The sequence below is a fragment of the Leptopilina heterotoma genome, unplaced genomic scaffold (genome assembly GCF_015476425.1).
Source record: "Leptopilina heterotoma isolate Lh14 unplaced genomic scaffold, ASM1547642v1 Lhet_142, whole genome shotgun sequence".
In the NCBI taxonomy this organism is placed as follows: domain Eukaryota; kingdom Metazoa; phylum Arthropoda; class Insecta; order Hymenoptera; family Figitidae; genus Leptopilina; species Leptopilina heterotoma.
In genome coordinates, this window is record NW_025110861.1 from 830,985 (window position 1) to 854,849 (window position 23,865).

General features: G+C 22.1%; 1 protein-coding gene across 1 annotated transcript; it reads right to left on the bottom strand.

The window, feature by feature from the left end:
* Positions 1-5,571: 5,571 nt before the first annotated feature.
* On the bottom strand, positions 5,572-15,732 carry LOC122498162 (uncharacterized protein DDB_G0288805-like). The gene is made up of 3 exons (XM_043605774.1): positions 14,739-15,732; positions 10,142-11,180; positions 5,572-6,549 (listed from the first exon to the last, which is right to left on the bottom strand). The coding sequence occupies exons 1-3, from the start codon at positions 15,438-15,440 to the stop codon at positions 6,122-6,124; spliced, it is 2,169 nt and encodes a 722-aa protein (XP_043461709.1). The 5' UTR covers positions 15,441-15,732; the 3' UTR covers positions 5,572-6,121.
* Between the last annotated feature and the right edge of the window lie 8,133 nt (positions 15,733-23,865).

A 23,865-nucleotide genomic window follows, 5' to 3' on the forward strand; every position in this document is an offset into this window, starting at 1 on the left:
TAAAACTCCGAAAACTGACAAAAAATTCATTCTATATTTTATTTTCCTGACATTTTTCTAATTTTCATAAAAAAATATTTACTTCTTTCTTATCCTGCTAATAAATTTAATTCCTGCAAAGAATTTAAATATTTATAAAAATAATTTAATTTTTGCGAAGAATTTTATAAAAAATTTTTAAATAATTGATTTCCTTCGACTTATTTTATATGCAAATTTTTTATTTAAATGATTGAATTCCTAAGAAATTTTTATTATTTATGAAAAAAATTGAATCCTTACGAAAAATTTTGTACAACAAATTTTTTAAATAATTGAATTCCGTTTGGAAATTTTATGAAAATAGTAAATATTGAAAATCATTTAAATGCGAAAAGTTGTTTAAAATAAATTAAATTTTACAAAGAATTATATTAAAATTTTTGAGAATAATTGAATGTCTGTGTAGCATTTTATTAAATTTTTTTAAAAATAATTGAATTCGTAAAAAGCATTTTATTATTTATGAAAATAATTGAATTCTTCCGAACGATTTTATTAGAATTTTTAAAAATAATTGAATTTTGCAGAGAATTTTATTAAAATCTAAAAGAATAATTGAAGTATTTCATGAAAATTTAATTAAAATTGTATTTAAAGATTTATTTTTATTGATTTCTTTCGAACAATGTTATTAAAATATTTGAAAATAATTGAATTTCTGTGAAAAATTCTAATATTTTTGTAAATAATTGAATTCTTTTAAAGAATTTGAAAAAAACATATTTTTAAATAATTGATTTTTTTGAGGAATTGAAACAAATTTTTATGAATAATTACATGTTTTGAGCAATTCCTGAAAAGTTATATTGAAAATAATTGCATTTCTAAAAAGCATTTTCTTATTTCTGAAAATAATTGAATTCTTTCAAACGATTTTATTAGAATTTTTAAAAATAATTGAAATTTTAAGTAGAAATTTATTACATTTAAAAATAATTAAATTCTTGTGATGAATATTGTTATTTATGAAAATAATTGAATTTTGCAGAGAATTTTTTCAAAATGTTTCAAAATGATTGAATTTCCGGGAATAATTTTGTTATTTATCGACATAATTGAATTCTTCCGAAGAATTATATAGGTATGTAAATAATAATTGAATTCTTGGGAAGAATTTTATTGAAACCTGAAAGAATAATTGAATTATTTCAAAAAAAAAAATTAATTTAAATTGTAGTTAAAATACTTGATTTCTTTCTAACCATTTTATTAAAATATTTAAAAATAATTGAATTCCTGTGAAAAATTCTAATAGTTTTGTAAATAATTGAATTTTTCCAAAAAATTAAAAAAAAACATTTTTTGAAATAATTGATTTTTTTGAGGAATTGAAATTAAATTTTTAATAATATTACATTTTTAAGCAATTCCTGTGAAATTGTATTAAGAATAATTAAAATCCTGCGATGAATTTTGTTATTTATAAAAATAATTGAATAGTTGCAAAGAATGTTATTAAAATTTTCAAAAATAATTGAATTCCTGAGAAGAATTTTATTATTTATGAAAATAATTGAATTATTGCGGAAAATTCTATTAAAATGTTTAAAAAGAATTGAATTTCTCTGAAAAGTTTTGTTATTTTTAAAAATAATTGAATTCTTCATAAGAATTTTATATAAAGATTGTTTTAAATAATTAATGTTTTCGAAACATAATAAATATTATGAAAATTTTATTTTAAATAATTATTGAATTCTTGTAGAAAACTTTATTTGTAAAATTAATTGAATTTTTCGATTAATTAATTTAAAATAGTATTAAAAGTAATTGAAATTCTCCGATGAGTTTTATTATTTATAAAAATAATTGAATTCTTGCTTAGAATTTTTTCAAAATTTTTTTTTAAAAATTGAATTTCCATGAAAAATGCTTAGAACATAAATTTTTTTATGTGTTCGTGTTATATTAAATAGATAAACTAAACAATTATCTACATATCAAAAAAATAATTAAAATTAAGAACATCATCTATATTAGACAGAATTAGAAATAGGAAATATTTTAACGACTAGAACGAAGAGAAATAGAGAGTAATGATGATTAGGCAAATAATATTGATTAAGGGAATATAAAAATAAGAAATTATATTGAATGTAAGGAAAAGAATTAATATTAATTAAAATTATTATTCTTAAAATTTTCCCATACATTAAAATTATTAAAACTTTTCACTAAATGAAAGTGTAAAATTGTTGGGAACTGACATTCGCATTCTTCAAACTCTCATAATAATTATTAAAATTGCCATAAAACGAAAGTAGGATTCTTTAAAACTATTATCAGTTTGAAGCTACAATTTATATATTGGTAACTATACGTTTATAATCTATCGTGTCATTGTTTAAAACTATTAATCAATCGCAAGCAAGCACTCAATATTAATTTAACCAATTGATTTATTTGAAAAAATATTTAATTAACATACAAATTAGGTATACGAATATTCCTCATTTTTCATCAGAATTTGACTGAACTGGAATTTTATTTGTTACGTTTAAATATAGTTTTGTTTATTCAGATAAAAATTTGGTTCATATTGCTTATAAATACATATTCTGAAAAATAAAAAAATAAAAAAAAAAATAATAAATAAAAAAAAAATACCAAAAATTTGTAAAAGAAATTAATTTACATATTAATAATTAAAAAAACAGAAGGGATTTGAAAGGTAAACTATCTATTTCCATTTTGTTATAATCATAAAAATATTTTTTGACCTTTAGAGGTGTAGGCATTCAGCCATAAAGGAAAGTTATAAAATAATTATTATTCTTCATGCAGAACCTAATAACCTTCTGTGATAATATTCAATTTCTCAGAACTTCTTTTTTAAACACTGATTCTATACCTATTTTTTAAATGTGACTTTTTTCATTACTACTATTTCACTATAAAGAAATTTGTTTACATTTCTTCTCATAAATTTTGCATAATTTCAATTAAATTTCAAAAAAAGAATTATGTTAATGCAATTTTACTACAACATTAAATAAAAATAAAATGAACACTAATTAATTTTAATGTATTTTTCAAATCGAATATTAAAATCTAGAAATGAGTTTAACATCCTTTTCTTTCAGCGAATTAAATAAATAACGTGCTGATGTTAAAAGTAATTATGAACCAAAAGTGTGGAATATAAGATGTCGTAAGTCACATATATGTACATATATGCTGTATACAGTATATTGGTGTGAACTTTATTAGTAAAAGACTATAGAATAAGTAGGAAAATTACATATATCAGAATATAAAAATTATTAACGATCAACACGTGTTGATATTTCCGTAGGTATATACCATTAGTGGAAACATTATTTCAAGGGTGAGTCCACGTCAGAAATATCACAATCCTGCAAAAGCGGTTCGTATAGATTTTAATTCAATTCGGTTAAATAAAATAGTATACTATGAGAGAAATTAGTATAAGGAAAAGGAATGTTTAAAACATAATAAATATACTCCTACAATTTAAATTTTTTAAAATTTTTTCTTACTTTAAATGTTGATGCTACATTTTTTTCATTATTTTATATCTCGAGCAGATTTCAACCGATTTTGATGAATCAAGCATCAATTTTTTTTTAGAAAATTAAAGAGAACATAATAAAATCAGTGATCACTGTAAAAAGAAGGCATTTTATTTTAAGATACTATATTGTAGTCACTTCTAAGTTGTTTCGAAAAAGTTATCAAAAACATGGAAGATGGAAAAATAAGATGTTTTAAATATCTTAAAAGTGGACTACAATGTATTTTAAGATATTTCTTTTTGCAGTGAAGTAAAGTATCTTCTTGACATTATGATTTTTCTTCAGATCAGCAATGATTTTTTTTTTCATGAACAGGTGAACTGCGTTTGTGTTATGTTCCAAATTTTCAGAAATGATTGCATAACTGTTCCATTCGCTTTTGTCATCTTTCTTTTAATAAATTACAGCGGGATGAATTGTTATCTGTTTGTTGTTCTAATATTCACTTTGAACTGCTTTTTGAATAACGGCCTGATGATTCTGAGCAAAATCGAACAATATATCATAAACTAACCTTCTTCAAGATTTTGTTTGCTTTCTTTAAGAAATTTGCTTTGACGTTTGGCGGATCAAGTAAATGTTCAAAAAGTTCTTCTAAATATTTCTCAGCAGACACACTGATGGTTTCAAGCGATGTACGATCTGTTGACATTCATTTATTGTAAGTAATAATTTTTTTCGATAAAATGAGTCTCGAAAATTTTGCATTCATTTTCAATTACAGATTTTACTCCAGGACAAGATTTACACAGTCCTAAAAAGCAAGAATTGTTCTTCCACATCATTCTGATACGTATTTGGTTCCATAAATTTAAAAACGTTTTTTAAAAGTGCACCATGCGTCACTTTCATTTCATTAATTTTTTTCTATAGTCCAGTTGTTGTTCGCAGATCTGAATTGACTTTAATCGATGAAAGATGTAAAATTGACGCAAAATCTCATTTAATTTTAAGATGCTTTCTTCTCTATTAGCTCGATCTTCTATATCATATAAATCATTTTCAATTGCCTCATCAAATTCCTCATTTATGTGCGGTTTCATTTTCAACGGATTAAATAAGCAATTCGAAAACATTGTAAAGTATATTTTATTACAAAACGATGCGTCATCAACTGGAAAAATATATTTTTATCAAATTTCTAACCTAAAAATAATACTAATGAAATTTGACCGTGAAAAAATATTGATGATCCTTTTCCTGGACCAGGTAATATAGAAAACTAATTGTATAAGTTTCAGTGATGATGAAAAGTCAAAAAAAAATTGTTTCCAGAAATAAAAACTGAAGTATTGACTCTCCATAGTTATCAGAAGTTTTCGTGAAGTTGAAATTGAGAAATTTGTCATTGACATTCTGCTTTGCGAACACAAATGCCTAGAATTTCTGAATAATAGTGGAGAAAATAATTGTATGTTTATTCACTTTCTAATCACACCCACCATTCTGTGAAAACGTTTATAACAACAGGGAATTATATTTTGATTCTCCATAACATTAATACTACTCATTTTGGCAAATTTAATGTTAGCATTTCAAGGGAAAACTTTTTAAATTACAGAAAATTCCGCTTTTAAATATTTTCATATTAAACATATCTTTACAATGATAATATACCAACGGAAAATATGTAAACGCAATTTTGTCACGCTTTTAATATTCTATAAACATTTAATACCTTTTCTCAAATTCAATTAATAAAGTATTTTTAAATTAAATTTTTATTATTGCTTAAAAAAGTTTTTTTTAATTAAAAAGAATTTTTCCTTTTGTTCTATTAAAAATTAAAATGTCGCCTATTCTTGATAATCTCCAGAAGTTTTAAATTTTCTTAATATTTTTTACTTCTGGATATTAATATTGTTAACGTGAATAAAATTTTTACAAACAGAATATGCTTCGTCAAAAATGAAATTTCTCTTGATAAGTAAATTCTGTAAATTTAAATTTTCATGAATAAATTTCTCGCGTAATAAAATAAAACTCAAAAACGTTTCACGAATAAATTTATTTTTATTAACATTCTTTTGTGACTAATGCAAGTTTTTTATAAATATAATTATCAGTTTTCAATTTGTCATTTGATTTGCTGCATTATTTTACTTTTTTTGATCAAAAAGAAATTCTTCCAAATAAATAATATTTCTGACGAAATCGTTTTATATAATAATCAAATCTTTAACGTCCAAGTAATTTAATAACATATGTTCAAATATTTAATAATATAAATTATTGTACGTAGAAATAAAATAATTACAAAATTTTACAAAAATATTTTATGCTTATAAAGAAACACACAGTTAAGTTTAACATTTTAAATATTAAATCTTCCCTTTTAAAACTTTTTTTTTCAATTCCAATTCACAGAATACTTTAGTAAAACTAATTATTTTCATTTTCCAAAATTATCAAAAGGCATGCATGCAAAAATATAATTCTCTTTTTTTTGTTAAAAAAAACGTAAGAAAATATTGTCGAGAGAGAAAAATATGGGAAATCTAAATCACAATTTAGAATTCAATTGGGAAAATTAGGGAAAAATTTTATTTCTCCGTTTGAGTGCATTGGTGTGCTCTGGAGGGAAGAGGAATGATGGTATTTAGTCTTCCGACAGAAAGAGAGCCTTGTTGAAACCGTTGTGTTTCGGAAGAAATTCCTTTGGGCGATGTGACTTGAATTTTCCTCATTCGAGCTATTGGAGGTCTAGCTCTTACTTTATATTTATACCATCCACGTTGGCGTTTTGCAATTGGACTTCTGTCTTCGTTGGGTAAAGTGGGATTGGGAATTATTGTAGAATGCGATACTGCATCTCTGGGTCGTTTACTTGTAAGATTATTTACACTTTGATCAGAACTCGGTGGTGAATTCGTCGATGATGATAATGACAATGTTTCTGATGTTGATTCCGCTAAAGATGAATTTGATTTTTCAATTGTGGATTCACTTGATTCTTGTAATATACTCCCTCCTGGAATATGAAATAAAATTTTAGAAGATGAAAAAATTTAAAAATTTAAAAACAAAATTTTATTAATTTAAAAAAAAAATAAAAAAAAAAATTTTATAAATAAATAAATCTATTTATGGATATATTATAAACTCAAAATCTATTTAATTGACATTATTAACATTAACATTTATTACATTTTTCCAATATTTTAATATAATTAATTATTCTAATATAAATGATGAAAAATAAGTACTTTTTGTATTTTTTTCGTTTTTGGAGTATTTTATTTTTCGATTGGCTTTGAAGCAAATTCAATGTGATTCGCTTGAAACTTATGTTATTCGGTAGTTTTTAAGTTTGCTGTTTACGAATCTAACGTTCATTAAAGAAAATTGATTAAAAATTAAAGTTAACTTCAATTTTGAATTATTTGACGACTGAGTGATAAAATCATCATTATTAAACATCAGCGGTCCAAAAAAACGAAGAAAAAACATGTTTCAAACGAATCTGATTGAAATTTAATTTTTCGCTTCCGGCACATTGAATCCGCCATTTTGAATTTTTAAAAAACTAAAGTTGGATTTGTAATCAGCGGCAATTTCACGAAAAAAATAATTTTAACAAACGCCATATTGGATCCGCCATTTTAAATGTTGAAAAACTAATATTATAATTATAATCAACGATATTAAAAAGCCCGAAATAAAAATTTTTAGTCGAACCTAACTAATTATGAAAAATTTTACTTTTTAAAAATTTTACTTTTACTTTGAAACATTTTGCAGATAAGACTATTAGTTATTGCAGACTATATAATTATTGTTTTTATATATCAATAAAATATTTATTAATTTTCAAAAATTTACCATTTTTTTGTTTGATAAACGGAAACAAAATTTCACAAAATTGATGCATGGAAGTTCGTTATTTGTTAATTTAAAATATATAAATGTTAAAACTTAAGTAAATGGTTCACTATTTACCGCTTTAAAGGGTTAAATTATAAAGTTTTTAAAAATTAAAGGACAATTTATTTATCAGTAAAGTACATATTGAAAATGATGTAAGTACTCATTTATGAACATATAGATATATAATTACATAAAAGTTTACAAAAGTCCAATACCAATAACAAATTTTCATAATTTACTGTTAAGTGCAATAATAATTAAGTAATGCCTTGACAAATTCATCAAATTAATATTTTAAAAAATTATAATTTTGACTTATTTATAATTTTTTCAATTTAAAAAATTGCTAATTTTGTTTTAGTTTCATATAGCACGTAAACCTAACATGACTTTCTTTGACACTTAAAATCGTTGCAGCTGAAAGTTTACCCTGACAAAATTCTTTTTACAAAAAAATATAAAATTTTACGGAATATGAATAAAATTTATGAATTTTAATAATTTCTCAAATTTACAATTATGACTCTAGCTAAATTCAATTATTTTCTACAATTTTCAATTAAACTTCATCTCGAAATTAATTATTTTATATAATTTTCCGAAAGTTCTTCAAGAATTAAATATATAAATACAAATAACTCAATTTTTTATAATAATTGTAACTGTCCATGTTTTTTTTTAATATAGTAAAGAAATTCTTACAATTCATTTTTTAAAATATTTTAAAAAAAATTTTTGAATTAGATAATACTTTTTTAATAATTAAGGCTCCGGATCTTAAAAGGACACTTGCAGCATTGATTTTAAATATAGTAAAAGTGCCCTTCAAAAAAATTAATTTTTATAAATTTTTATCTACTTTGTTCTAAGATAATTAAATCTTAAAAAATTACGATAAAACAATTCTAAGAATTAGTTTTTAAAAATATATTAATGAAATTTTTCAAAATTAGCTGAATTTCTTAAAAGAATAAATAAAAGAATTAAAAATTTTAAACAAGATTTTTTTCTTCAAAATGTTGAAAATAATTCTAAAATGTTATTATTTCTTGTAATATGTATTTTAATTTCCGGAAATATGTAATTGAAAATACTGAAAATATATTGAATGTTAAAAAATTAGAAGCTAATTTCCATTAATTTTCATTTTTCAATTTACTTTTAAAGATTTTTCATTAACATTTTTGATAATTCAATTTTTTTTCAAAATTTTCAATTAAAATTCTTCAAAAGTTGATTTTCAAAAAGTTATGAAAAAATACTTGAAAAAAACCAATTATTTCTAATTAAATTTTACAAAATTTCAATTATTCTAGAAGATTTTTGTTATAGATATATATTTGCAAAATTTAATTATCTTAAAAAATGATTCAAAAATAATTTTCGAAAGATTTGTTTATAGTTGCACTTTGTTTTACTAAAAATTGTGATATTTTGTTGCAATATTTGGAAGAAGAATAAAAAAAAGTCGTAATTTTTGAAAATAAGTCAAAAAAAATTCTTAACTTTTGTAATTTTCCTGACAAAAAATTTTTTTTCCTGGCATTTCCCTGACTTTACTGACATGAGGCCAAAATAAGTTTGATGTTTTTTCCTAAAAAATAATTGATATTTTATAAAAATATTTTAAATTGAACTACCTATTTTGTCACTTTCTTCAAAAAATGTTATCTCTTAAAACTATTTGATTACAGAAAAAGTTTTCTAAAGCGTGGATAAAAAATTTACCACTTTGTAGGTCTCTTTATTATTAAAAACTTAGAAATACGCAATAGTTTTATTATTATTACTATTTTCTTTTTGATTTGTAATTTAAAAAAGGTCAATGAATATAAAAATGGTGTTTCTTGATTTCGTTAACAAAATTTTTTTTGCAAATTTTTCTTCTATTGCAGAATTTATTATTTCAACGTCTTACTCTGCTTGCTGCTATTTTTCGAAAAATGCTTTTGTTTAATTTTTTATTTTTTTTTTAAATTGTACAACTTTCTGACTTTCAATATTTTACCTAGAATTTTAAATAAAAAAATTTTCTACTATTAATATTTTACATTACAAGACAAAAATGTTTAGAAAAAAGTAAAAAAATTTTTATAATTTGAAGGAGTAAAGGCATCAGAAACCTTCAAAATTTACTTATATGTAATACTAAAATATTTAAATTACCTAAATATTAGTTTATTTCAAAATACAATTCACATTTTCCCAAAAAATACTTTACTTTATTTAAACTATTTGCGTTTACTATTATTTCGTTATTTTACTCTACACATAAGTACTTGGTTAGTTATTGAACATTCTTCAAATATTATTTTTAATAAAAATAACGTAAACTTACTATATAAAGTTTGATATGCGTGCATTTTTCAATACTTAAAAAAAAGTATACCTAATAATGTTAGAATTTTTAAAATATACCTCATAATTGTCATGTTTTTAAATTTCAATTTGTAAGTAAAAAAAATTAGATGAATAAAAATTCTACGAATTAAAAGATGCCAAAATTCAAATTTTCAACGATAAAATTCCCTTCGTAATTAGTCCCTTTGTAATAATACCTTTATAATAATCCCTTTATAATTTATAAAATTTATGAGTATTCCACAATATTCTGATATTATATTAAATTCTCTGGTAGGAATATTTCTTTTTATAATCGTGAGCTCCACAACAAATTAAGTAGAAAAACCATCTACCTGGTAATTTTTTTAAAGCATTTCTCACGACTCTTGCCATTGCCGAAAGAATTCCATCGGATTTTGAAGATTCCTCATTTTCATAGGTGGTATTTTCTTTCTCGTTACTTGAGGCAGAATCATTTTGCGTTGAGAAACATTCGGTACTCGCGATGGAGAAATAACTGTTGACTGAGGTTGTGGATTTTCTTCTGAGTTGAGAATTAGTCACTGAATATTTTTCTTCCTGAGATGACGATTGACTTGATATTGAATTGTAAACAGTGCTCATCGATGATGATTCCTCTAATTTTTTCAGTTCCGAATCAATTAGAGGCACTAGATCTGTTCTTGAAAATCGTGACGCATTATTCACGACGACCATCATGACAATTTGAGAAGATTCGGCTTGTTGAGAGATTTTCGAACTTCCTTTCGATGAATCAGAATGATCATTTTCTTTATTCTCATCGTCGCTCGTTTCGTTCGGTTGAGAATAAACATTTGATTCGTTAAAAAAATTGACATTTTCTTTTAAATAGACGTTTTTCATTGAATACATTTTCTTTTGTAAACTATTTGCATTTACAACGCCTTCCAATCGATTGTCATTATTGTCATTTAAGTGAACATTCCTGATCATTAGGGAAATATTTTCCGAAGCGCTATTACTTTCCGACGGTCCTCTATTTTCCTCTGTATAAATACTGCTCTCCTCTAGGAAGATTTTATTTTCCTTTTCGAAATTTATTCTATTGTCGCGATTGTCACTGTCGTCGAATGTTGATTCAACGTGATTGACTGATATTTCTTTGTCGTCGTCGTCGAGGAATTTTTGTGATATTTCGGAGAGACTTTCCTGAGCTTCGAAGAATTCCTCGTACTCGGCCATTTCGATTTCCTGGGAGAATCGGTCGGAAAATCGGACTGTTTTCTTTAATTGTTTTACTTCCTTTTTTATTCGACTTCGAGGTTCCGAAAACTCTTCAACCTTCGATAGTGAAGACAATCTTCTTCTAGAGTCCTGTTGGTCGCAGGTGTAATACTCGGAACTGCCGCTCTGTAATTAAAAAAGTGATCTTTAATTTATAATTTATTTAAATTCATTCAAATACAGATATTATAGAAAATTTTTGTTATTAGTTTAATTTTTAATTTGAGATATAGATCAATCAACTATGATGTAATGAAAATAATTCTCTAACAATTTTTGTTACTAATTGCACAATAAAAATTTAAAGCAATTTAAGTTTAAAGCAATCTTGCGCTGCAGCTGTCAGATTTTAGAAATTCAAAATGGCGGACCCAATATGGCGGGCGAGTTTTATAAAAATTCATCGGATTCACTTGAAACTCGTTACTCGGGGGTTTTCGGGGTCACTAATTACGAATTTGATGTCAGATTTCAGAAATTCAAAATGGGGTCCCAATATGGCAGACGATTTTTGTAAAAATTATTATTTACATCTTACTTTTATCGGACATTTTGAATTTCTGAAATCTAACATCAAATTCGTAATTAATGACCCCAAAAACCTCTCAGTAACGAGTTTTAAGTGAATCCAATGAATTTTTATAAATCTTGTCCGACATATTGAATCCGACATTTTGAATTTCTGAAATTTGACATCAAATTCATAATTAGCGACCCCAAAAACCCAGGTGGTCAATAAAGTGGCCACTATTGCCCCAGGATAATAATAAGTACTTTACTGCCCTAGGGCAATAATGAGCACTTTATTAACCGCAGGGTTATAAGAAGGAACTTAATATGCAACTATACAGGTAGATAAAGTGATCATAATACGCCTGAGTTGCATAAAATGTTCTTTTTCAAAATTATAACTCAAAATTTTCGAAAAATGAAAATTTTGTCTTCTTTTGAAATTTTGATTATTTTTTAAAAATTATTTATAAAAATTTCAGGGTTGCCACAAAAAATTAATTTTATTTTTCCCTGACTTTTCCCTGATTTCTAGACAAAATTTTAACTAAAAAAAAAATAAAAAAAAAGAATTTATTTTTTTATTTTTTGTATTTTAACTTTTTCTCTGACCCTAAAGAATATTCTGATTCACTCTAAAAATTATTAGATACTCAAAAAATATTTTCCATAGGAATTAAAATTCTTCAAAGCATTCAAAATCTAACATTTTTAAAATTCAATAACTTTATAAGAATATTTTTTTATTATAAAACATGAAGATATCAATCACTCCGAGTCTTCGACTCGGAGTAATTGATATTTTCATGTTTTATAAAAACTTAAGTTTCTAAAAAAATTTTTCAAAAAAAAATTAAATTATTTACAAAAATTATAATAAAATTCTTCGCAGGGTTTCAATTATTTTTAATAAAATTTTAAATAAATTTCTAAAATTATCTTTAACAATTTTTTGCAAGAATTAAATTACATTTCACATAATAATGAAATACTTCGCTGAAATTAAAAAATTTTCAAAATTTACTATTTTAATAAAAATTCGCAAAAGAATTTAATTATTGAAATAAAATGTAATAAAATTCGATCCAGGAATTCAATTATTTTCGCATAAATAATAAAATTTTTCACATAAATTCCATTATTTAAAAAAAAATTGATAAAATTCCTTTGTAAGAATTCCATTATTTTCATAAATTATAAAATTCTTCACAGTATTTTAATTATTTTTAATACAATTTTAAGTAAATTCTTCGAAAGAATTCAATTATCAATTATTTTTAAAAATTCATGCTATAATAATTTTAATATTTAATTATTATATATAAAATTTTAAATGATATTTATTTTTAAATCAATTTTTATTGGAAAATTCTACGAGAATTTAATTATTTAAATACAAAAATTAATAATTTATTGAATAAAATGAATGTTTCTCGAAATTGAATTATCATATAAAAAATTTTATCAACATAATTGAATTTTTTCGAGGAATTTTAATAAAATTTTTATGAATAATTAAATTTTTCGAGAAATTCGATTGAAATTGTTTTAAAAATAATTGCGAAATTTTAAGTTTTATTATTCATAAAAATAATTGAATTTTTGTAAGAAATATTATTAATTATGAAAATAACTGAATTATTGCGAAGAAATTTATAAAAAATTTGTAAATATGTTGAATTCCTGTGAAATTAATTTTTATTATTTATGAAAATAATTTAATGTTTGCTTAGAATTTTATCATCAATTTTTTTTAAATAATTGAATTCTTTTGAAAAATTTGATTAAAATAGAAGATATTGAAAATCATTGAATTGAGAAAAATTTTTTTGAAAATAAATTAAAATTTTGCAAAGAATTTTATTAAAATTTTTGAAAATAATTAAAATTCAGAGAAGAATTTAATTATTTTTAAAGATAATTGAATTTTGATGAGAATTTTTAAAAATTTTTGAACAAAATTGAATTTCAGAGAAGAATTTTATTACTTTTGAAAATAATAATTGAATTTTTGCAATCAGTTGTAACTTCTCAAAAATTCAATTTTTTCCAGTACTTTAATAAATATCCCTGACTTTACCCTGATTTCCCTGATCAATTTTACTTTCCTTGACTTTTTCCTGAATTCCCTGATTTCCCTGACCTGTGGCAACCCTGAATTTCTATATATTCTTGAAGTTAGCCTTTTACTCAAAATATATATACAAATTTTTAATTTTTTTTTAATTTAAATTTTTTTTCAATTTTTTACTGGTTTTTCCGCTCAATAGAAAATAATATCTATCAGAAGTTTGGTTCAATAAATATTAAAAAAAAGTTTAAGACATTAAAAAAATAATAGAAAAAATTTTTAAAATGAATATTTTGTAACAACTTAAATTTGTTTTGAAAAAAATAACAGAAAGTATTTAAAAATATTAAAATTAGAAAAGTTATGTCTGAATTAAAAAAATTTCTATAAAGAGAGTAAATAATATCTTTTTAAAAATTAAGGATAAAAATAAATTGATAAAGTTAAGTTAATCGATAAGTTTGATACCTTGATAAAGTTATTTTAATCGATAAGTTTGTAAAATATATTTAGTAGTAATTTGGCTTTAACAATAATTTTTTTTTTATTTTTGTCCAACAAAAGAGAAATCAATAAGAATAATAATAAATGTTTTGTTGTCAAAACAAAATATTTTTCTATTCACATTTAATTATGTATTTTTGAAAAGATCAATTTCTTATGGATATTTGATTATTTACTTATTTAGAATGATAATCAAAGTTAAAAATAGTACATACAGTAATATATTTTTGTGATTTTTTTTTTTTTAAATTCAGTAATATAATTTTTAACAGTTTAACAATTCTAAGCACACAATAGAAAAAGCAAAAATAAGTTTTGAGTTGTACTTTTTGTACATTATGAATAAAATTTTGTTTCTAATAAATTTAATTATTTTAAAAATTTTTATTTATTGTTACTAAGAAAAATTCACTTTTCAAATAAAACGTTATTTTCTAAATGTATAAAGTATTGAATGTTGTATTAAAAAATTTCAAACATTACAATTGTAGAAACAATACAATGTAGAAAAATCAGAACAATTTTTTTTTAAAACTTATTTATTTTTCCAAACTTAATTTGTGTAATTCTAAAATAAGTAGAAATAAACTGATAAATACCTGTATAAACGATTTCGATTGGGAATTGTATCGCCCACTGTTGAATACAGAATCAGAATTGCACTTTTGAAATTCGTTGTTATCCAAATATTGTTGAGTCTCCGTATCTTCTAATGATGGGGAAAAATTCCTCGGCGTTTTTAGATGTAAACTTATTGAATTTGATTTTCTCAATTCAAAATTCGTTTTCAAACAACTGCTGATCATCGGCGTGCTCGTATTTCTAATCAACACCGGAGGTGAATTCAATGTCACGAAACGATGACTGCCGCTTCTTTCCTTACTCCGAGAAACACTTTTTCTATTATTATTGCACGAATCAATAAAATTATTAACGTCTAATTCCGACGTTGTTGTCGGCGATAAAGTATCTTCTAAAATTTTCAGCACACGACGAGAATTCTCCTCTTTCCACCAACCGCACTTTTGAACAATTTTCAAATCTTCACACGTTTGAAACGACTGACCGCACAGACGACAAAGAAGCGGTAAATGATGAAAAACTAAATGACAAATGAACTCGTGACTTTCATCTCCATTTATTTGGAGTTTTTTCGAACAGCAAATTGGACACTTTATTTCCTGGGGCGAATGATTTTTTTGCTCGTGCGCCAATCGACAATTTGAACAGCAAAACAATTTTTTACACTGTCGACAACGATTCTCAGTATTTCCCAAAGATTTACCCCTTGAAATCGTCATTCTCAGAATAAATTTTTAATATTCGAGTGTCAGATGGAATTGTATTTAGACATTTTGTGAAAATTATCTTTGTTAAATTTCTTATTGAGGAAAATAATATCGTTTTATATTTTCATTTGTATTTTTTAATTTCTTGGAACTTTTTTTGGAATAATTAATTAAATTTACTAATTTAGTTTACAAAAAAGAAAATTGATATTTAACCTCGTCAAATTCCATTCTCAATTTGATTTATCACATTTCACAACTCAGTTTGAATGCTTCACTCATCCTACTGTTTACAATTTGACGAAATACATCATAATTTCTTTCCTTGTGGAATTCATATCTTATTTTCTCAGTCAGGAGCGTAGACAATGCCAAACTATGAATTTTGCGGTTTCCTTTATTTATTTCTGTCAATTTGGCATAAAAAATTCATTTCGCTTTAATTTTTTGAAATTTCAAAGACTTACCAAGTCCCAAGTTTTATTTTATTAAAATTAAAAAAAATATTTTATATTCGTAATATTAAATACAGGAAAATATCATTTTAAAATAATTGTTGTTTAATTTTTAGAAAGATAATTTTGAGGAAGGAAATTTGTTACTGAAAACATTAAAAAATAGTTCATTAATAAAAATTATTATTATGATATTTATTAAATGTTAAAAATTATTAGAATTTAGAAATTAGGATGATTAGAATATGAAAATTAAAGAATTTATTTTAATAATGTTCATAAATTTTATGAATTTTATAAATGTTTTATATTTAAATATATTAATATTATAATATATTTACTAAATCTTTAAAATTCTAAAAGGGACTTCTTCTGAAAAGAGCCGGTTTTTATTTAAAATTATAAAAAATAAAATTATTAATTTTTAAAAATATTCTTATCATAAATAAGATATATAATTATCAAAGATGAGTCAGTTCATGTCTAAAAAATCAAAGTTGTCCCCTACTTCTTCGATTTTGTTAAAACTTTTTGAAATTTTACAGTGGAATACATGCCAGTTAAAATTCCAAAATCGATTTCGAAAAATTTTGAAAAAGTTTAGATTTAAAAAGGTTTTTAAAATTTTTTTAAACAATTTTTTTTTAAATTTTGAAAATGATATACATATATCTCTAAGAAAAATAAACGAATTGTAATGAATTTTTGAGTAAATGCTTATTATTTACTAACAATTTAAAAAAATGTTTCGTCAAAAAAATTACTTTTTTAAATAAATAAATTAAAAAAAATTTTTTTAAATAAACATTTTTTTGAAAAGTGCAATTTTTTTTTTGTTTTTAATAACAATGTTTCGATTTTTACTTATTTCACGAGTATTTTTACAAAAAAAAATTGATGAAGACTAAACCTCTGCAAGATGTTGAATTTTTTATTTTTGAGCTGATTAAAAATAAAATTATAATTTAAACAATTCTGTAAAAAGTTAGTAAATAAGAATAATAATTTAAACAAAAGATAAATTCGTCATAACAGCTTTTAAACAAATATTATTATTCTTCTTTACTATCTTTTTCCGCAATTTGCACTACGAAGATAAATTTTTTTCTAATTTTTCAATTACTAAACTTATATATAGACACAGATTAAAAATAAAAAGTACAATTATTATTTAAACAATTTTTTAACAAATTATCATTTTTATTTATTAACCTTTTCCAGAATTGTTTAAATTATAATTTTATTTTTAATGTAAATCGTCATTTCAAAATTTTTGTTGTAAAATATTCTTGAAATAAGTGAGAATCGAAACATTTTTATTAAAAGCAAAAAGAATTGCACTTTTCAAAAAATTGTTTATTTAAAAATTATTTTTTAATTACCTAATTTGTTTAAAAAAATGTATTTTCTTGAAGAAATATTTTCTTAAATTGTTAGTAAATAATAAGCATTTCCTGAAAAATCCTTTAAATTTCGTTAATTTTTTTTGAGAGATATATCATTTTCAAAATTTCAAAAAAAAATTTCAAAAAAACCTCTTAAATCTAAACTTTTTCAAAATTTTTCGAAAATCGATTTTGGGCTTTTTACTGGCATGCATTCAACTGCAAAATTTCGAAGTTTCAACAAAATCGAAGAAATAGGGGACAACTTTGATTTTTTAGGCATGGACAGACCCATATGGGTCATTCAATTTCAAAATGACCCTCCTTAGAAACAATTGACATTGTAAGTCAATTTTTAAATAATTATTTCTCCTACTTTTCCTAAGCCAAACTTTATTTACTTTAAGTGGTTTAAAAAGAAAAATTTCTCCATTATATGATGGTAAATTTTTTTTTTTTTAAAATCATATGTAATTTATGAAAAAAATTAAGAAAACATGTCACCTCTAATTTTTTAAAATTTATGTTAAGCTTATAAATTTAAAACTTTTATAAAATAAAGAACAATAAAAATAAATAATAAAAAAAAATAAAAAAATATATGAGTTTTGTAATAAAAGAGAGAAAATTGTAAACACGCGTTATAATTTATTATTATTTTTATACGTATATGGCATATACAGTGACCTGCACAGTTCGAGACACTTCAACAAAAAATATACATTTATATATAGTATATGTTTATATATAATACAATAGTACTCCTTAGATTATAGTAATTAATTTTAACTATCGTCGAAGAGGAATTTTCGTTTTGAAAATAGAATCTCTTTTTTTTCCACGTAGTTAACAAATTTATTGTAGTGGCGTTTAACATATATATGTATACTCCTATCTGTCTTTGTATATTTCTCCCTTTTGTGTACATACCTTAATTCATTGTTTCGTGTGCGTAATTATTCGTTTACCTTGTACATTATAATATCCTCATAGTAACCAATTAAATATACCATACACAATCTTTACAATTATTTTATTGTTGCCAAAAAAAAAAAATCAAGAGAAGAAGCATGCCACTACGAAATCAAAATTTTAAACTTATATCTATACATGTATACGTTTTTTTTAAACTACACTTTTTTCACCAGAAATTTTCACATTATTTTATTTTTTTAATATAACAATATATTTATCATATTTTTCACGTGGCTCATTAATATGTTTCTGTGAAAGTAATATTATTTTAACCGCACCTATTACTTACAACAAGCAAACAGGAGACATATATATACGTTTCCAATCTGAGAGTGTCTTGTGTGTATTTGGCACAAAAAAACTTACTTCAATTAAAAAAAAAAAAAAATTTTAATTTTGAATTAAAAATTTTATTTAACTTAATTTTTGAAACAAGAAAAAAAATTTTTAAAATAGTAAACTAAATAAATCTATAAAAAATATATTAGGGAATGAATTCTTGTGAGGAGAATGAAATGTTGAAAGATTTATTTGCTTTTCCTTTATTGAATTAAAAATCTGAAAAAGGTAAATAAATCATGAGAAAATTGTAAAAGAGACGTTTCACGTCAATCGTCAAAGTACTCGGAAAGTAAAAAATTGACCACCATATTGGAGCCGCCATTTTGAATTTTTTCTTTTTGCGGATTCTGTATCTTCTACATGGCACTACGTGTTTAGTTCAGTTACTTCGAATTTTGGACAAAGCTTAGAGCTGTTTGACGTGAAACGTCTCATAATTAAAAAGTATTATTAAAAAAAAAAAAAAAAAAAAAAAAAAAAAAATTATTAGATAAAATTTTGATATTAATGAAAAATTCACTTAATAAAGAATAAAATTAGCCATTAATATTAATGGTTAACTAAGAAACTTATTGACTTCTTCATTAACTCATGAACATTTTTTCAACGTGTTAAAAAATGTTACTTATTAAAAAATAGTAAAATTGATTGTTATAAAAAATATTTTCTTTTTCATCAAATCAATTATTTTCAAAAGTAATAAAATTCTTCGCATAAATTCAATTATTTTCAAAAACTTTTTTAAATTCTTGTCAACATTCTAATTATATTTAAATAATAAAATTCTTCTCCGTAATTCAATTATATTCAAAAATTTTAAAACAATTGTTAGCAAAATTTCAATTATTTACAAAAATTTCCCTCAATTTAATATTTACTATTTTAGTAAAAATTTTCTAAAGAATTCAATTATTCAAAAAAAATATTAATAAAATTCTACGTAAGCACTTAACTATTTTCATGAACAATAAAAATTTCACAGGAATTCAATTATTTATAAATTTTTTTTTAAATTTCTTTGTAATTACTACATTACTTTCATAAATAATAAATAACTACAGCAAAAATCTTGATAAATAACAAAATTCAAATTTTTTTATTATCATAAAGAATAAAGTTCTACGCAGGAATTTAATTATTTTTTATAAAATTCTTCGCAAAAATTCAATTATTTTCAAAAATAACAAAATTTGTAGCAGAAATTCAATTATTTTCAAAAATAACAAAATTTTTAACAGGAATTCAATTATTTTAAAAAATAACAAAATTTTTAGCAGGAATTCAATTATTTTCAAAAATTATTATCAAATTCTTCCCAAAAATCTTATTATTTTCAAAATTTTTAATAAAGCTCTTGACAAAAATTCAATTACCATTAAAAATAACAAAATTTTTGGCAGGAATTCAATTATTTTTAAAAATAACAATTTTTTTATCAGGAATTCAATTATTTTCAAAAATAACAAAATTTTTAGAAAGAATTCAATTATTTTCAAAAATAACAAAATTCTTAGCAGAAATTCAATTATTTTTAAAAATAACAATTTTTTTTATCAGGAATTCAATTATTTTCAAAAATAACAAAATTTTTAGAAAGAATTCAATTATTTTCAAAAATAACAAAATTTTTAGCAGGAATTCAATTATTTTCAAAAATAACAAAATTTTTAGAAAGAATTCAATTATTTTCAAAAATAACAAAATTTTTGTCAGAAATTCAATTATTTTCAAAAATTTTATAAAATTTTTTGCATAAATTCAATTATTTTTAAAAATAACAATTTTTTTATCAGGAATTCAATTATTTTCAAAAATAACAAAATTTTTAGCAGGAATTCAATTATTTTCAAAAATAACAAAATTTTTAGAAAAAATTCAATTATTTTCAAAAATAACAAAATTTTTGGCAGGAATTCAATTATTTTCAAAAATAACAAAATTTTTAGCAGGAATTCAATTATTTTCAAAAATTGTCATAAGCTTCTTCGCAAAAATTCAATTATTTTTAAAACTTTTAATAAAGTTCTTGACAAAAATTCAATTACTTTCATAAAAAACATAATTCTTAGTAAGAATTAAATTATTTAAAAATTGTTTTACAAAATTCTTCGAAGATATTCAATTATCATTATAAATTTCAAAATTGTTCGCAGAAATTCAATAATTTTCAAAAATAACAATTTTTTAAATATGATTCAATTATTTTCAAAAATAACAAAATATTTAGAAGAAATTCAATAATTTTCAACAATTTTCATAAAATTCTTCGCAATATTAAAAGCATCATAGTATGAATTTTTTATAAATAATTGAATTTTGAAAAAGGTTGCAAATTAAAATTTTTGGAAAATTTTAATTTTTTATAGCTTTGAACTATAACAATGCTGTAGATGTAATTTTTTTTTTTTTGCAAAAGTTTAATTGAATTTTTTTTTAAATTTCAATTTTTTATTTTGTACAATATTTTTAATTAAAGAATTTCCGAATAATCGACTTGCAAATTGACTCGAATCGTTTTGAAAATTCTCAAAAAGGTAACTTTTTCGAAAATTATTAAAAATAATTGATTTAGAAAAGAATAAATTTTAGTTAAAAATTGCAGAAAATAATAAATTAAATTGAAATGATGAAAATAATTTTGAAGAAGTTGCAGTAACAATATTTTTATAATATTAAAATGAATATTAAATAATGATTTTATCACTCGTTCATCTTTAATTATTATAAAACATGAAGACATCGATTATTCCGAGTCGAAGACTCGGAGATATAAGTAAGTGTTTTATAATATATATATAAGTGTTTTATAGTTATGAAAAAATATTATTTATTGTTTTAAATAAAAATTTTCTCTTATTTGACTCAGACTGGTTATAAATTTTTTTTTTTTTCATTTTTTTTTGTCCGTAAAAAGAGGAAAAACACAAGATGATTCATTCGGCTTTTCTTAAAGACTTTATGAAGAAATTTTCTGATATTCCAAATGAAAAGTATTTTCTTTTTAGTATTAAAAAAATTGATGGAATATTTCATTACGTGCCATTATTTTCAAAAACTGAAATTATACTAATTTACGAAAAAAAATTGTAAAATATAAACGGAATTTTTTTTCAAATGAGATTATAAATTACAACATAAAAAAATCACAACTAGAACACTCACGATTCTGTTATCCATTAACTATCCGTATCACAATTTCATAAAACATATTGACTGTATCATATATATATTTATATAATTTTAAAAGCCTCCTTCTATACTAACTTATTTTTTTTTTGTATTCGTTTATAATTCTTCGTTCGAGTTAATTAATAATTGTCGATTTCGAAATGAAACATTTTCTATAAAAAATAAAATTCGATTTTTTATTGTTTACAATTACGTCGTTCAATTTTTTTTTTCAATTTCATCCAGAATTCACTCGATTATTATTAGCATTTTTGTAATATTTCATGGACGGCGATATAAAAACTTGACATTATAACAAATACCATGGTATTTTTGTATCGCTGGACAATAGATATTTTTGGTTTAAAACAAGTCCTGAGTTTTCTAGGGGAAGATGGTTATTTATAATGTCACAATATTTCTGGACATGAAACGTAAATTTTAAATTGCCGGTAACAAATATTTCCTTTGTATATATAATAAAGGATATTTTACGAATATTTAAAAAAAATGTTAAAATAATATTTCAGTGAGCTTCAATGATAGCACTTATCTTTTTAGTGCAGGCACCATTTTTGAATTTTTCATTTGTGCTAATATTTTGATGTCGAATGGAAATTAAAAATTTGAGAAATCCAGATTCTATTCTTGTTAATATAAAACACGGCAATTATTGTTAATCGTAAAATTAATTAATTACATGATTTTATATCTTTATTAGCGTATTATTTAATCTATGAAATAGTTCTTACAGAGTTTCTACAAATTTCTTCTTGCAAAATTTTGTGATTTCTATATAGGCGATAAATGAACTTTTTTTGAAGAATTTTCATACCCTTCAAAATCTATATAATCTGATTAGAATTTTTATAAGATTTCCATGATTCCATGAACCAAAATAAAATTCCATAACAATTCCAGGATTTCCATTTTTTTTCATGAATTGTAGAAACCCTGCCTTTAGAAACTTTGAAGAAAAACTTTTACTTTTTTTTACTCTGTAAAAAAAAATTACAGGATTAGTCATGTAAAAATTAGTCACGTGCGTTTTAAGAATTAGTATTCAAATAATATTGTGTCTATAACGGAATATTATTGTCTTTGTGGTATAAGTAATTAGTATGACTTCTTGTTACATCTTGAGTTTAAAATATTCCCAATAAATATTTTTTTCTTACTTGTTACGTCCTTTATTATTTCCTTTTTAATTACCAAATATATGTTCTGTTTAAATTCTATATTCAGAATTTTTTATTCAAATCTTCAGAAAATTAGTTTTATTTCTTTTTATTTTAAAAATATTAATAATATCAAAATTTTCTCAAAACTTTTCAGTTATATTTAAACATAAACAAAAAGGGGAAAAAATGAATATTTAGAAATTAAAGAGGTAAGGCTTTTTATTTTTTGATATCTAGAAAAAAAGGGTAAAAAAATTGAAAACAAAAACAGACTTCGCACTAGATAATTAATTTTAAAAAAGTAGCAAAAAGTATCTTTCATACTAAAAAAAAGTATTAAAAAAGTAGATATCGAAAAATTAAACTTGAGGACCAAAAAAACTCGTTTTAGACTCTTCACAAAACTGACAAAAATTCCATTCTTTATTTTATTTTCCTGACTTTTTCCTAAAAAAAGGAAATTTTTTTTCATAAAAAATATTTACTTCTTTCTTATCCTGCTACTAAATTTAATTCCTGCAAAAAATTTTATTATTTATCAAAGAATTTAAATATTTATAAAAATAATTTAATTCTTGCGAAGAATTTTATAAAATTTTTTAAATAATTCATTTCTTTCGAATAATTTAATGCAAATTATAATTTAAATAATTGAATTCCTAAAAAACTTTTATTATTCATGAAAAGAATTGATTTCATACGAAGATTTTTAGAACAAATTTTTTAAATAATAATTGAATTCTGTTTGGAAATTTTATGAAAATAGTAGATATTGAAAATCATTGAATTGGAAAAAGTTTTTAAAAATAATTAAATTTTACAAAGACATCTATAAAAAATTTTGACAATAATATTGAATGTCTAATGTCTATGTGGTATTTTATTAAATTGTTTTTTGAAAATAATTGAATTCCTAAAAAGCATTTTATTA

Coding starts and splice junctions, on each gene's coding strand:
- LOC122498162 (XM_043605774.1), bottom strand. CDS start 15,440: ATGACGATTTCAAGGGGTAAATCTTTGGGAAATACTGAGAATCGTTGT. Junction 11,181..14,738: donor AATCGAAATCGTTTATACAG/GTATTTATCAGT, acceptor TTTTAATTACAG/AGCGGCAGTTCCGAGTATTA. Junction 6,550..10,141: donor TGCTTTAAAAAAATTACCAG/GTAGATGGTTTT, acceptor TTCATATTCCAG/GAGGGAGTATATTACAAGAA.